This window comes from Rhinolophus hipposideros, assembly GCF_964194185.1.
Source record: "Rhinolophus hipposideros genome assembly, chromosome: 16".
Taxonomy (NCBI): Eukaryota; Metazoa; Chordata; class Mammalia; order Chiroptera; family Rhinolophidae; genus Rhinolophus; species Rhinolophus hipposideros.
This window is the reverse complement of record NC_138062.1, coordinates 17,207,823-17,224,634: the sequence shown is the minus strand read 5'-3', so window position 1 is coordinate 17,224,634 and position 16,812 is coordinate 17,207,823. Positions and strand designations below refer to the sequence as shown.

The 16,812-nt window shown below is 39.9% G+C and overlaps 1 protein-coding gene across 3 annotated transcripts in view; it reads left to right on the top strand.

The window, feature by feature from the left end:
• INPP4B (inositol polyphosphate-4-phosphatase type II B) overlaps positions 1-16,812 on the top strand; it is a 574,953-nt gene that overhangs the window by 365,492 nt on the left and 192,649 nt on the right. For all 3 annotated transcript variants that reach the window (XM_081077545.1, XM_081077543.1, XM_081077544.1), the window contains exon 8: positions 11,177-11,227. In XM_081077545.1, the coding sequence (XP_080933671.1) occupies positions 11,177-11,227 (51 nt within the window). The remainder of the gene's footprint in view (positions 1-11,176; positions 11,228-16,812) is intronic.

Below are 16,812 nucleotides of genomic sequence, written 5' to 3'. Positions count from 1 at the left end.
TGTGCACTTGTGAAAGAATAAAAGTGATAAAGGACAATACCATCTTAAAATTATTATGAAAGTAGTTGTGACCTTGCAGATACTCTGACTGAACCACACGAGAAAACTGTTCATCTATGGTTTTAATAAGCTATAAGTTACACGCATTTTGTGTCCCAGGTGCTACTCACGTGTTACAGGATTCAGTATTGTCCTTACTGTCCCGGTAAGAGTTTACAGCATTGAATTGAACACCTTTGGTCTTTTAGGACAACACTGAGTGAGCCCTGCAGTACTCCTGGCCATTTCATAACAGTGTTCCTTTGAGAAGGGTCATCCCTTATTCTTGTTTCAGATGGCACCATCACATTTCCTTCTTCTGCAGGGGAACTGGCAACTTGGCCTCAGTGTCCCCCCAAACCTTGTCTTTGTAGTGGAATGTACTATTATTTCAGCCCAAGCTGCAGGCAGCACAACAGAGGGGTTGAAAGAGTTGGTTATGGAACAAGGCGGATTCAAGCTGAAACATTAACTGCTGTACTGATGAGACACATAACCTGGGGAGAAAGTTACTTATCTTGAGTTTGTCTTCTTGCAGGTAGAAAGCAACTTAAAGTTTGAGCCTCAGTTTCTTCTTAAGGTTGTTTTGAAAATTCAATGGGAAGCGAAAGCAGTGAGACAAAATTCTGAGTGATTCTAAACAGGTCAATTAAAGGAACATAAACAAGTAGGGCCCTGGCCTCAGGCAATTTTTAAAGCATCTCCAGGTGATTCTAATGTGCAGCCAATGTTGAAACCCATTGGTCAAATTATTAGAAATTTTGGTAGGATTCCATAGGGAAAGAAATGAATGTGATAATAGAATAGAGCTTCTGTGGTTGTCCCATTTTTGCCTGGAGACATATGAGGTGTGATCATAAAATATGGTGAATGTTTAAATTAAAAAAATATATATTACTGTAAAAGACACATTGCCATTAATAGCCCTCAAAATACTTCCCCTTGCTTTGAACACACTTATCCCATCGTTCTTGCCACTTTCTGAAGCAGTTCTGGAAGTCCCCTTTCCTGTCTTTAGTTGCACTGTCATGGCTGCCTCTGTGTCCTGAGTTGATTCAAAATGTTTACCTTTCATGGTCATTTTGACTTTGGGGAAGAGCCAGAAGTCACATGATGCCAGACCCGGTGAATAAGTTGAATGAGGACACACTGTAATGTTTTTATTTGACAGAAATTGCCGTACACCAGAAGCAATGTGTGACACGGAGCATTATCATGATGGAGGATGAGGTAAAGACACTCACAAAAGAGGACTTCCAGAACTGCTTCAGAAAGGGGCAAGAATGATGGGATAAGAGTGAAGCAAGGAGGAGTATTTTGAGGGAGATCAATGGCAATGTGTCTTTTACTGTAATAAATTGTTTTTTTTATTTAAACATTCACCATATTGTTTGAATACACCTATTGCATAATACTTCATTGGATAGATACATGGAAAGGCATTACCCTCTATGCCTGTATATACCATTTCCCCCCCCCCCCCATTTATCAAAAAATATACGTTGTAGGTTGATTATATAAGTCAGTTGATCTTTACCCAGAGCTTGGTGATCTTCTTTTGACTGGGGTTACAAAAGCCTGGGTCGTAAGTGATTTAAAATACTTCATAATATCACAATGCTTTTGTTTTGTTTTAAAGCTACCTAGAAATTATTTAGCCTTATAGTGTTGGGACTAATGACTTTCAGGAAATGACAGATTAAGAGACGTGTGCATGTTGATATTATTGTTCTCTGTCTAATAGCTTGTTCATTAACTCATGACTGTGGTCTTAATTGTTAATACAGAAAGATGGTGTTTCTGAGTCTGGCAATGTGATCAAGGGTGTCTGTTTCTATTCCCTAAGGCTAATAGATTGTTGGTTTTTGAAACTCTCATTAAGCAGCCCTAAGGAAGAGATTAAAGTCACCATCATTGTGGGCTCAGAAGAGGCACACTGCCCGGGATGGGGCACAGACTTAAAAAGCAGACCATTTAATGTCGGATCTGCAGCTTGCAATTGAAGTGATCCTGGACAAATAACTCCAGTTTTCTGCAACTGAGTTTTCTCATCTGTAAAATAGGTAGAGAAGTAACAACACAATTCAGAACTATAGGAATTACATAAAATAATACAAGTGAAAAAATCAGTACACGTGCCTCTGAAATAATTAACCCATCCATTGATCAAGGAAGTAGAGTTATTTCCTTTGATGCCATTATTCTTAGTTACCAATTATAAGCTTTATATTATTTCTATCTAGAGTACTACTACTTAATCCAGGTCAGGTATTAGGATCAAAGGATCAGCCCCAATAACTTTGTTTCTACTTTTCTGAGTGATGGCACCATTATGATTGTATGTCAGAGGAGAGGGAGGGAGATGGAAGCAGTAATGGAGCTTTGAGGTTTGACCTGACACAAAACTTTTAACACAGGTACAGTATTTGATTTGAGCCCCTGCATATTCTTTATATGTTAATAATTTCCTCATGCGGGGCTTTGGAAGTCAGCAGGAATGGAGTGCTTAACTTATAATGAGCAATTGTTTAGCAAATTATCAGCTAATGTCTTCAGTGTCTACAAAACACATTTTAAGATTGTGCTTTTTGCAGTGCAAAGAGATCCTTTCTTCTTTATTTCCAATTTTTAAAACACCTAAACATCTCCTAACGCTTAAAAAAAAAAGTCTGTGGTCTTAAATTATACAGCTTTTCCGAAGTTTGTCCGTTTTGCTTTAGGTAAGTACCCAGGACAGGTTTTGGCCCACAAACGCCGATGGGAATCCTGACCGGTCTGAACAACACTACCTTCCCCTTCTCGTGTGGCATTCGGGAAGATGCAGGAGTCAAGAGTTTGAAAGGCAGAGGGTTTACCGTCAGAACAGCAGTAGAGACCTCTTTGACTTCCATGAAAAACAGACTTCGGTGTCAGCATCTCTTATTTTCAGCAGAGCCTGTTCCTTTCAGAGACGCTCTGACAATGGAAGGGAATGTCTAAAGATATTTTTGCTGCGCAGTAATTTTTCACCTGCCTGTAATGATCTCCGTAATAGTTGGAAAGGGAAATAGAATAAAATGTGCCTAATGGCAGGGATCCTTAGAGTTATGCGACTCTGGGGCCACATTTGCAGTCACCATTAACCTAAAGAACCACATGACTCCTGTATGATTGGTAGAATCGAGTATAATGATGCATTCATGTAGTGAAATTAGAAGTCTTAAAGAGCCACTAATTAAACATAAAGGGACCCGTGTGACTCAAGGGCTGTGCTGTGAACCTCACTGCCTTAGAGAAATAGAAAACCTCTAAGTTTAGATGCATTCAAACTTAAAGGAGGGCTTCTATTTGTCTTTCCATTATCTCTTTTTGGCTTGGAAGGCTATAGAATGTTCTTCTGTGCATAATTTTGCATAATGTTTTGACATATGAGAGATAATCACATTTACCTAGTAAAGACCAAAACAGTATGTCGTATTCAATATTACTGGATTAGTTTTTGATAGAGCTTAGGCTGCAGAGTATTCTGCTTTTACTGAGAACTACTTGTAGTTCATACATTTGTAACTGGTTTACCGAAGACTTCATTGACAGACTAACAGACAGTGGCATTTTTCCCTCTCTCCAATCATATTTAGCCACATTCCGATAAACATTATGTTTCATCTCATAACCACATTTGAAAGATTTCTTAACTTTCCAATAACTTCCATATATTACAAGGTTCAGTTTGGGTAGAATGTGGTACTTGGGGCAATCAGTGTACCCTTGGATGACACCTAGCAACAAGTTAGACATGTTTAAACAATCACGTTTGAAAATGTCATCAAGCTGTGAAAATAATACTGATAAGATAAAGTAAAATTCCAGAGAAAGAAAGCTCTTTGGGAGTCGAGTGACCAGGAGCCTGTGATTTTTTTCTCTTTGGGCATTTGCTCGTTTTGAGAGTGGGCTGCAATACAGGGCTTCGCCTGGACTCAGGGCTGTTGCTACTCAGAGAAAGAGAATCAGAAAAGCTTTCAAGCAGTTTTGTTGAATGAAATGAGAAATGGAGACTTTAGAGGCCTCCAGTCAATGGCCTTTTTTTTTTTTCCTCAGAAGAGACTTGCTGAATTCTGAGCTTTGCAGGATGCTAGAGAACGAGGCCAAAGACTTATAACACTGGAACTTCCCACTGTTTCACAGTGCTTAGGAAACCAGGGAGAGGGAGGGAGAAAACAAGCAAGAGACAAAACCCTAGGAAGGGCTGCTAAATCGACACTGGGGATGAAAAGCTGTTGTTCACCTGAGGGCATTTACGGAGTCTCCCTCTAGCAGAAGTCTGAGTATCAAGGCTCTGCTAAACCCAAGGTGGCAGCTGGCAGACAGAGAACCCAGCAAGGTTTTGATTTTCATATGTAGCTAAAATGACAGGTTTGGAGACTAAAGGGGACTCCAGTTCAGCTGGTTGGCCTATAAAGACATTTGCCAGATTTTGAAGCTGTGTGGGGAACAGCGCAAAATGCTCTGAGACATCTGAGAGTCTCGGGCATTCTTTCTGGGTTGAGGAGGAAAGAACAGTTGGGCTCTCAGTTGGAAGTCCCAGGGGTCACACCCTACCACACTGAGACCACCTGTCTTAATCTGCTAGGGCTGCTGTAGCAAAGGGCCACAGACTGGGTGGTCTAATAACAGGAATTTACTTTCACAGGGGTCTGGAGTCTGGAAGTCCAAGATCAAAGTACTGGCAGGGATGAGTTCTTTTGAAGCCCCTTTTTTTCACTTTCAAATGGGCAACCTCTTACTGACTCTTCACATGGCCATCCCTTTGTGTTTGCTCCCCTGTGTCTCTTCCTCTTCTTATCAGGACACTAATGCTATTATTGCTTTTGGGTCCCACTCTAATGGCCTCCTTTTAATATAGTCACCCTGTCTCCAAAGGCAGTCACATTCTGAGTTACTAGTAGCAGTTAGGCTTCAGCATATAAATTTGGAATTGGGTGAGTGGGGAGGTGGAGAGGTTGGGGAGGTGGAGATTTAGCCTTGAACCCTGAGTCTCACCAAAATTCTAGACGAGCTCTGACCCAAATCAATCTCTGACTTGACAACGGAGCAGTCCCCCCATTTGCATAAAGGAAATGGCAACTCTGACTGAAAATATTATCTGGGGCTTTATAAATACCTCACATTGAAAAAAATATTACTAAATACTTTCATAACCAGAACAATAAACCCCATTCCTTATCTCCATTATGTTTATGTGCAATTGACTGTCTACCAGTCTCACCTGTGACCTATTTCACTCATAAGTACTGTTCAAGGTCAAACCTCTGCAAACTTGAACCTGCACAGGAATTACTTGGGAACCTTGTTAAAATGAAGACTCTAATTTAGTCAGTCTGGAGTGAGCCTGAGATTTGCTTCTAGGGGCTAGTCCTCACACCGTCCTCCCTCACACCGTCCTCCTGACCAGCTGCAGACGAGTAGGTGACGAGTATGCACACTGAAGTTTAAGAAACATCACCCGATAATGTCTAAGGCTTCTTCCAGCTCTGAGATTCTGTTAACCGTATTTTTTGTTTTGTTTAGTTCTTTGTTTTGTTTTAAAAAGAACAAAACATTTTGGCTATCTCTCAATACAAGGCATCCTAGAAAATACAATACTGACTGAGCAGCTTCCTTCCAGAAAATCCACACTGTAAAGTGGACTAAACATTTCTATCCCAGTCAGGTTTTCATGTGTTTGAATAGTCAGTTCTGTGTTTCATTCCAAGTAAATATAATGATCTTATATATTCTAATTTGAGATACACAGAGAATTAGAGTAACATTTTAATTAGGAAAAAAAAAAGGAGGATGAATTTCAATGACACATTGATTATCAAAGACCTTACCGGGTGTGACACTCGTTTAAGGAGAGGATCTGAACTCTCTCCGTGTCCTGGGCGTGCTCCTCCATGATTGCCAGCCCCCACCCCTCTGCCTTCCAGCTGAGTGTCCAGGGGAATGTTGCTCCTACGTCACTGACAGTTAAGAAGATGCATTTATTTGCACGAGGCCCGGGCATGGACATCCTGGTGGGCAGAGTCACCTTCTCTGGATCTGGACAGCCACTGATGTCCTGGCCTTTGAGTTAATGCTACCATCTCATTCTTAGTTACTCACCTATGAAAAACGCAGCACTTCTCTCCCTGCTCCCACCCTCAGGGGTATGTGCTCATGCTGTTTGTAACTAGGTTGACTGGTTTAAGGAGTTCTCCATGGATTTGAGCATCGGACTGCTACCTTCGGTGGCGGCAGTGGTACCCCAAGCAGCCTTTTGCTGGGGAACAATTAAAGTTTATGAACCAGTCTGTAGGGATTCGATGAAGCAGTGAGTATAACTCGCTATACGAGTCTGCTACCTGGTTTCCTTTCATTTTTGTTTTTGTTTTTTTTTTTTCAATGTAAGTTAAGTATTTAGAATTTTGAACTTATGAAGTTGACAGAGAAGGAAATTAATTTGTTTTATGTGAACCTGAAGAACTATTCAAGATAGAATATATCATCTTCTACACAGTCACTCTTGTTAATTGATCCATCTTGCTTTATTTGATATCATAAAAGTCTAGACGAAAGGAAGTTATAAAAACTTTAAATGTGTAGTCAAACAGACATTCTTATGTTCCAGAAAAGGACAGGGAGTGGTATGGTGAAGCAAAACAGGGAGAAGAACTGCTAATGACACCAAAAAAGGGAAAATGAATTCCTGAGGAAGGCCAGTAATCCTCAGGAGGCATGACGTTGCCAATGAACTGGAATATTCCAAACGCCACAGTGACAGTCATTGCTTCACCCCTTCCTCATCAAGAGGTCTCATCTAAATCTGTCCAGGGCTTCGTGTGTGTTTGTGTGTGTGTATGATATTCCTCCCTCCTTCTTTATCTCCCTATCTCTCAGTCTTCCTCCCTTCATTCCTCTGTCTTCTGTTCCCTCTTCCTTTCTCCCTTTTTTTTCCTCCCTTCCTTTCTCATTGCCTCTCTTCCTCCTTCTCTTTCTTTCTCTCTCACTTTCTTCCAACCTTCCTGTCTCTGTCATGTATTGTTCTAAGTCCTGAAAAGGCTTAATGCAACAACCTGTGGGGTCTAGTATTAACCCCATGTTAAAGGTAACTGACATCAAGGCAAAAAGCAACTGGCATAAAGAGGTTAAATAATTCTCCCAACGTGACAGCAGAGTTGGGGTCATTGAAAGGACTCTAATCATGTCACTCCTCTACCCACATGCACCCCGTGATTTCTTCTTGCCTATAAATTGCATAAAACTCCAAGTCCATAACGTGATAAATGTCCCTCCACAGCAAACGGTCCTAACCTCTTTCCTCAAATATATTTACCTCTTGCCACTTCCCTGAAGGTCCCCATGTTATAGCATCATCACAATACTCTTTCGCAAACACGAATGGACTTTTATAACTCTATGATGCATGCCTGTTATATAAACAACTTGCTTGCTTTGTCAAATCCTTCTTTGCCTAAAGCTCCTACTCATCCTTCAGAACCCATACCACTTTTTCTGTGAAGCCTCTTCTGACACTCAGTAGTAACTGAATTAGTTACTACTCACTCTGAATGCCCATAGAAAAATGCTTACATTTCCATTATAGCATTTATTACATTGTACTGGATTGTTCATACATTTACCCAACCCACTGGACTCTGAAGTCCCAAACAGAAGGAATAGGACCTTATTCACTAGGAAACCCAGTGCTTGCCATTCTTAGTTCATTCTTAATTTTGAACTTATATATTCATATATATATTCATGGTCTGACCATGAATATATATTACATAAGAGATGCATCATTGATGTATAACGTCTATACCATAATAGCAGTAGTGTTGACCTTAAATGTAAAAGTTTTAGAATTATACATATATACTAATTAAAAAATGTTTCATATGAAAATCTTACTTTATAAAATTTAAAATTGATTTCCAAAAGTTTTGTCTTTTAATTCCTCTAAATCAGGAGCTCTGCTAGTGATTTGAAAATGCCTCGATTTAGGAAAATATGACATGTGAACTTTCCAAAAATACTTCTGTCATGTAACATAAAGCACATTTTCTCTCTCCCTCTCTTCTTCACACACACACACGTTGGATATGGCAAACTTGCATGTGATTATCTTTGGATCTTTCTCATAGCATACAATTTCGCGTTAAGAATCTTTATTTGCTTTATAGTTTATTCATGTTTATAAGGAATAGTGTTCCACTGATAAAATACAATATAAAGTTAGGGGGTTAGTGACCATGTTGCAGGAGTTACCAGTATTAATTCTAATTTTGTCAAACATTATATTTTACAATTTATACTCACACACACACACATTTTATATGGTATCCTATATGTTTTTACACACCAATTTCTGACTTTTCACTTTATTTCTAAATTCAAGCATATCCCTTTGGATAATATTATTTGAATGTGGAATGTTTTCTTAAAATGATGTATAAATGCACATGTATGTATGTGAGTATGGGTTGCATGGGTGTGAATATTTATTCACTGTATATATAGGCCACATATATATGTGTATATATATATATATATATATATATATATATATATATATACACACATACATACATATACCTATATAGATGTACACGCACACACTATGTAGTCCATATATATATATATATATATATATACACACACACACATATATATATATATGTATATATATACCAGGCTGCCAAAAAATGTATACACATGACTTGTATTCATCTTTTGCTATCAGGATATATTGAGTATTACAATTTTAATACAGTTTTTTCCTTTCTTAATATGTGTATACATTTTTTGGCACCCTCTGTATATATACATATATATATATATATAGAAATATATATACATATGTATGTATATATTTCTATATATATACATATATATGTATAAAGAGAGAGAAATACACACACACACACACACACACACACACACACACACACGATGTGGTCCATTACAGCCCACTATTAATAGATACTTTCCTCGTCCTTTGAGGCCAGCTAATGATTGCCAGGTAATGAGACTGAATGATACAGCTGCACATTCTGCAGTCAAAAACATTGATGCAGCTACCAAACTGCGAATGCTCTGAGCCAGTGAGCGCTGTGTCATGAAATCCGGAATTGAATGAGTTCTGCAAATTGTGTTGTTTACTCTGCTGCATCTCTCTTGTCATTTATTTTGTGCTCTGGTGAACAATTTTGTGTCATAATTACTGAGAAATTGTGCAAGTGATAGTGCTAGATCTGTTATAAAGAAAGAAAGAGTGTTACGCTGGAAGTTAAAATGCACTGTTTTATTAGGGCTTGAGGGTTTTTTTTCGAGGAAATGTTAAAGATTAAATGGATATCAGGAGCTGGTTCACATCTTTCAACATTTATGAGGGTTCTTTTAAGCCTCCCTTCAACCTGGGAGAATTGACCTGGTGGGGTCAGGTATGTCAGGATTTAAAGGATTTGAAGCAAAATGTGATTGGCAGTGCTGCGCCTCCATAGGGATTTTGTTAAATTGACCCTTACAATGTCTGTCCATGTGTGTTTCTGGGTCCCTTTCTCCCATCCATCCCCCAAGCCGTTTGCTCTCCAGTTAAACCGAATGTGCTTGTATATTGATCTGTATTCACTTAACTTGTTTATCTCATCCTTACTTCAAATTAAGATGTACTAGATTTAGGCTCTATGTTTTTTCTTGCTTTTACTAGCTTTTTCTTAAGTGAGAAAGATAATCGTGATTTCATTTGAAACGTTTTTTTTCCTTAAATCGATGTGGACAAAAAAGTGGGGCTATACCTGACAGTTCAGGGGAGGTCTCCATGGTGGGCCTTACAAACCCAGAGACCGAATAACCACACAGCGTGGTCTGACCATAAAAAGTCGTAACTAAAAGTAGGTCACGGTGCGTAGTCCCTTCCTAGGCCTGTAGCTTCCTTGAAAAAGGTCAGTCTTTACCTTTGAAGTTGTCTATTGTCTTTGTGCATCTAAGGTAACATACCTTTGAAATGTCAGAGTAATTTTTTTTTCTAGTCCCATCGAAGGTAGAACAACCAGCACCAGAGCACAAGACCACAGTGTTATCTTGTTGCCCACATGCCATTTCTGTGCTGTAAATGTTAACTGTCCTGTACCCACCAGTGTAAAAGAAGTATGTGTCTCTCCGGTTTGCTTTTTATCCAGTCCCAGAGATTTCTCCACTTTGCTGTCTCCCTCCCTCTTAACCTACCACCAATGGATTTCATGCAACCCTCCTTATGTCTCCTCCTTTGATTCTAATGTATAAAATAAGTTGCAAAACTGCCATTCTCTGGAGCATTTTCTCAGTCCATTGAGATTTTGCTTCCTGGCAATTGTCATCAGTTTGGCTCAAACTTGTGTAAGATTTTCTTAGGCTGGATGTTCTTACGTCAGCAGAGAGAACTATAGGCTCAGCAGCTGCACATTACAATCAACATCTGGGGGTGGGAAAGAACATCAAAAGCTTGCAGAGGTCCCCAGGCAATTCAGTGCAGCCAGGATTGAGGCTCACTGCTCAGTAGGTTTAGGTCTACTTTTTATCTAAGGTGCTGATATTTCATTTGGAACGCTTTTCAAACATAAGAAAAGCCTCCCCAGATGACTGATTATTTTACACTGTTTCCCTCTCCCCAACCTGAGAATTCATTTTCAAGTGAATCTAGATAATGGTATTTGAAAATTTGGCTGAGAATTCTCAAGTGGGAGGAATAACTTATAAGGACAGTGGGTTTGGGGGCACATTCAGAGAATAAATAATTATTGGGCATACATGGAATAACTTCCTCTACACTAATTCTGCCCTTACTCTTGATTGTTGAAGGAGGGTTGCTTCTTGAGGAAATGAAAGGTGATTCACCTGAAGGCTAGACAGCTCTGTATTTGACAGGTGGTGATAGAGAGAGGATCCAGGCAGTTCTGTGTACTTAGGAAAATCAGGAAGTGTAGGAACTACAGCTTTCTTGCCCTGCAGTGGATGCTGCACGCAGATGCTTCAGTAATGATTAACCAGAGTTTGCCTTGACACCAGATGATGTAAAATAAAAGCCAGCACCTGTGTGGAGCTTCAGCACTGGTTTCTACTCCAGAGTCGCACAGAAAATGTTTGTTTTTCTCCATAGGTTCGAACCAGTGTCCTACCTGAACATAAGGATCCTCTGCCAGAGATTGGGGTAAGTGTTTCTTCTATTCCCAAAAGGCACACACATCACTTCTAAGTTAATCATTTCCTGGATAGCTGACAAATGACGTTAAGTTAACAGGGTGTGACTATGTGAGGAGGCGCTGTCATGTATTTGCTGAATTGTACGGAATGCATTTCTTGTCTCCAGAAAATCATCCTCAAATGAATCCTGATTTCATTCAGCTGGTCAGAGAGGAGTCTAGAAATTTTCCAGCAGGTGGCTGAGATGCGATTCAGGGCCAGCATTCCTGGACCAACAGGAGGCTAGGGAAATTGCACATCTGAGCTCTACCTCCTTGGGAAGGAGGCGGAGACACAAGCAGCCGTAGAACTGGATATGTTTCTGTTTCCTGCGGCTTAAACATGTCAAAACAGTGAGGCAGGTCAAAACAGAAGCTGCCACCTACGTGCAGTCCAGTGTTGGAAAGCTCTGCTGAGGTTTGCCTGCAGCATCTGAATCATTGCATCTTCAGCTTGTGGAACTTGGAAGAGCAAGGTGGTCATAGGTGACTTTTGCGTAGGTGACGAGGCTAGAGTAGGCAGTGGCAGCTCCTGCAAAGACAGCCCAGCATGCTGAGAGGGATCTGTGCATTCAGAGAAGGAGAAAAGTTCAGAAACAAGTTGGATCTAAGAGGCCCTGGGGCTGAGCCAACTGAAGGCCTGTTTGAAATTTCCTGACATCCCACAGGCAGTTGACAGCCTTCTTCAGGCTGAGTGTGGAGCACTGTACTAGGTACCCTTCCTTACCTCATTGGTACCCGCCACCATCCGAACCTGCCAATGGTGCCCTTCAAAAATATGCACCAAAATTTAAGTTGAGTTGGCTGAGAAGAATGTCAGCCGTTTCTGCATCTGATAGTGTAGAAGGACCACAGCATTTGGTGCTCTCTCATGCCTAGCACACGCTTCTGGTTTCTTCCTGGGGACAGGTCAAATACCTCTCTTTGACTCACATGAAATTCCATGCTTTGTTTTCTGCTTTCCCTTTAACCTCTTGTGCTGCTCTCACTGCTACCTCCAATCTCTATGCTCAGAATACACGGGCTTCGTTTAGTTTCTCCAGAGAGACTAACAAGTTGCTTCCAGCCCCAGGCCTGCATCGCCCAGGCCACAAGACCCTCTCCCTGCCTGGGCCACTGTTCCCTGCTACCCCGCTCCCTACCCAGAGCTCAGATCCAACACCTTTTGCCTGTGACCATCCCAGGCACCTTCCGCCAAACCAGACCCTCCATGGCATGCTCTCATCATACCCTTTACACTTCCTTCAGAAAATGGAAGACCTTTTCAAATTTGGAACTATTGATAAGTTACTACATTATTTATAAGGAATTCCATTTAATATTTGAGAATCAAGAAAGATGAGGTTGTTTAATTTTTTTCTTCTCTAACTGCTTGCACCCCCCCCCAGTTGCTCTATGTTAATTAAATCCCCCTTGCCTGAAGTTTTAATGACATGACATCTTGACCTAATTGTGTAAAATCCCACCCCCCCTTTTTTTCTTTTCTTTTCTCTTCTCATGCAGGTTCTTGGAATATATCTTATTCATTTTAAAACTTGAATTTCTTCTCTAATTTTACATTTTTTCTTCCATCCTCTTCTCCCACCACTTTTCACTGCAGGCTGGACCTCTCTGGACCACGAGTGCCCCTAGGGACTCCTGGTGGAGGCGGAGCATAGTTTGATTGTCGTGTCCTACCCTTTCCTCCCCCTACTGTTCAGTGTTTTGGTGAGGAGAAAGGACAGGGTAGAGGTTCCTTCTGTGCTTGCCCAGTGAGGGTGAGGTTCCCTTTCTACTGGTTTTGATGCTTCTCAGGCTAACACTGCCCACCAGAATCGTCTGTGTGGCAGATACTAAAATGCTGGCTCTCCTGTGAGCACAAATATAGGTGTGATGTCCTTTTTCAGTATAGAATAGTTCATATATCCACGTTCCCTTCCTATGGGGTAGGAAAACCATAACTGTTAGTTTTGACAGTGAAAAAAAAAGGACCTGGGCTGTGAAAAAGGTCCTGTCCTGTAGGTTATGTGAGGGACACGTTGTGTATCGGCCTCATACTGTCAACTTCCACTCTTCCAAGACCTTTGAAGACTTACATCACAGGTCCTGTATGTAGTTTTATAAGACTAGGTCAAAATATTATTAATATAATGGTTTAACCTCTAAAACAGAAATATAATGTGTGTCATGAATGTGTGCCACATATATAATTTTAAATTTTCTGGTAGTCTAGGCTTTTAAAAAAGTAAAAAGAAACAGGTGAGATGAATTAAATTTCTTAACCCAGTACGATATGCACGATATAATCATTTCAGAATGTAACCAATGCAATTATTAGTAAATAATAAATAATGACTCCCACTCCTTTTTTTCATACCACATCTGATAAATTTGATGTGTACTTACTATGTGTACGAGAGTGCTTCTCAATTTAGAGTAGGCACAAGCTCTAGGACTCCAGCGTGTCTCTCCATTGGGCAGCACAGCTCTGGACAGTACTTGGGGAAACTTAGGAGGTCCGTGAAAATTGCACTATAAAGGAAGCCTGTACTTTGAATAAAGACTTTATGCGATGAACATACGTGATCAGGGATTTTGGTGGTATGTCTGTGGTTGTATGTCCTGGCTCCTTATGTAGTGGTGCTCGACCAGGGAACCACTGACAACCTGCTACAGGGAGGTGTACAACCCTGGTGAACCTTCTGGATATCTGTGACTTGCCTCAGAGTTCCTGCAAGGGCTGGGAAGATAAACTGTTTATGTGTACACTCCCCATAGAGAGCGGCCAGGGATTGAGACAGGTGCCTCATTTTTTCCACCCTGCTTGATATCACTCTTCAGCCATGTGAGTGATTGAAATCGTGCATCAAGCAATTTAATGATCATCTGCTTTGGGTGCTTGGACCGGAATGATAATTATGAGTGTTGCGCTGTCATGAGCAGGTAAGAAAGAGGGACACAGCCACATGTTGTGCAGGCAGAGAACCTGTAGAAAGAAAGGGAATTGGCAGCTGTCCTGGAAATGAGGCACAGCGTGATGGGGATGAAAGAATGCTGGACCAAATGGCAAGAAACTTGGATTTGAACTTGACCTCTGCATACTGTAGAAACTAGTTCTGTCACCAGATGTGAACCAGTTAATCCCTTTGGGACCGAGTTTCTTCGTCTACAGACTGGCAGTGCCTTCACAGGCCTTAACATTCTTTGAGTCCAGGTAGACATTTCTTGGGCCCTGATAAACATTCCACATGTTCTGATAAAAACTTGAGGTATAAGGAATTATAGGTAACATGTGCTCAACAATAATAACTGCATAGGTATAACCTCTGTATCTTTTTTTTTTTACTTTTTACCTAGAATTTCTTCTAATTTATATTTTTCCTGAATCTAATTTTTTAAATAAGGAAATATATATGGAGAGAGAGAGAGAGAGAGAGAGAGAGAGAGAGAGAGAGAGAGAGAGAGAGAGAGAGAAATTATTTTTTTGTGTGTGTGTTTTATTGCAGGAGTTTCTCATAGGTTATATTTTTAAATATTCTGCTTTTTATAAAAATTATTTAAGGTAGACTTATAATACTTTTAAGTCACCTGACTTCTGGGTGTATTACATTAATCACTGTGCAAACTAATATTCATGGAATACTTCCTGTTTTCCCAGGGACGTACTAAGTGCCTTTCCTGCATAATTTTGACTGTAATAACAATAACTACTGCAACTTTTTCATATAGACTCTAAGGCCTAGCGTGGTGGAGTAACTTGTCCAAGACCACAGATTTGTAAGAGAGAAGAGAAACAAGCCTGGCAGTGCCCATCAATGGAGAGCCAGCCTGGGAGCTGGGAGGAGGGATTTAATTGCCCAGATTCCTTTTTTAAAATAGAATAACTCATTTAGGATTGCACTTGAGACCTCTGAGCTCCACCTCTAGGGAGGCTTTATATGTTTTGTTTGTCTTTCTTATTTTCCCTTGATCTTGGAGCTCTCAGTTTAAAATTTTTCAGATGAGAATTTTAGAAACAGCAACAAAGAAGAGATGGAAAATATTTTTGCTTGAGTTATATTTGAAATAACAAAAACATTTTTAAAACATTTCTCTTAAATTCTATAATTATGATTACAGTGAGAGCAAAGATAAAATTGCTTAATATTACATTATTCTTTCACATTCTCTGGAACAGAGTTATTCATTTTACATTCTTGTGTGCTCTTTTCCCTCCACGGGAATTCAGGTTTTAGAAATCAATAAGATTGTTTCCCTCTAATTCATTCTTTTACAGGAATCCAGTGAATATTCATGTAAATGAATGATATGTTTCCAACTTTAGGGGTGTGAAGAGTCCTACTTTTTGTTTATATTGAGGTGAAGCAAATACGTGAAAACCTGCTAGATAGTAAATATATAGGCAATTTCATTGTTAGTGTCATAGTGTGAAAAACTTATACATTGTCTTGAAATCTGGGAATTTTATTAATGCATTTTATGCAACATGTAGTCCCCATGTCCAGTTATTTTTAGAATAAATGCAATATATTGATACCTATATAACACCTCCTCTGGTTTGTCTGACTTAATGCATTTTCCTAATGTAATGCTATAATGCCATTTCCCAAATTGATTTTTAACATGCTGTATGATTTCTGTAAGCTCCCCTATTATCCTTTGAGATTAAGCATGTGGCTGACAGTTGTGATGGAAAAGATTGACTCATGGGCAGTGTTCTTGGCACATCGAAAGGACTCATGGTGTGGCAGTCGGGGCAGCATGCGCTGGGCTTGGCTTAAGGAGGGACAAGCCAAGATGCTGCTTCCCCAGGAGCTCCGGGCTGGTGGACACGAGAGGTATTCAATGGCTTCTAGTCACAAATGCTACTTGCAGCTGTGACCTATGGTGTGTCTGTAGCCCATGTCTGCAAATAGCTACTCCACCTGTCTCTCCAATCTGGGGCATTTGCTGCTGCTTTTCTTGCTGAATATGCCACAATAACATTCATGACATGTATAGTTTGTTATATTAATTCTAAAACCATTCATACCTTCAAAACCTCAAAGGAAAAGAAAAACGATTGCAAAATTTTGAGGCCTCATGAAACTTCTGATCAGTTAAGAGTTTTTTTGAATGAGGATAATGAGGGATGTGAATGTACATTGAAAACCCTGATTATCAGTGGAAGAGGAAGTGAGAGAGACATCTCTGTAAAATACAAAATGCTACAATGAAATTCACTACAACAATATACAATCTGCACGCTAAAAATTGTTTTGATTTACTGTAGTTCAGTGAATTGCAGTAGTTTATAAATATCTGTGGAAAGACCATTTTTCCTATATCTAATATAATAACTGACTTGAAACTTGTGCCTGCCATTTATTCACTCATTCATTCATTGTCAGGAAATATTTGTCATATGCCTACGGCATGCTAGGCAGTGGGGATTTATCAGAAAACAAAGTAAAGGTCGTTGTGGAGCTTCAGATCTCAATTGGTTTTTTTTTGTGGGGGGGTACAAAATAAGTAATTTTGTGTGTGTGTGTGTGTGTGTGTGTGTGTTGGTGATGTGTCAATAGAGAAAAATCCA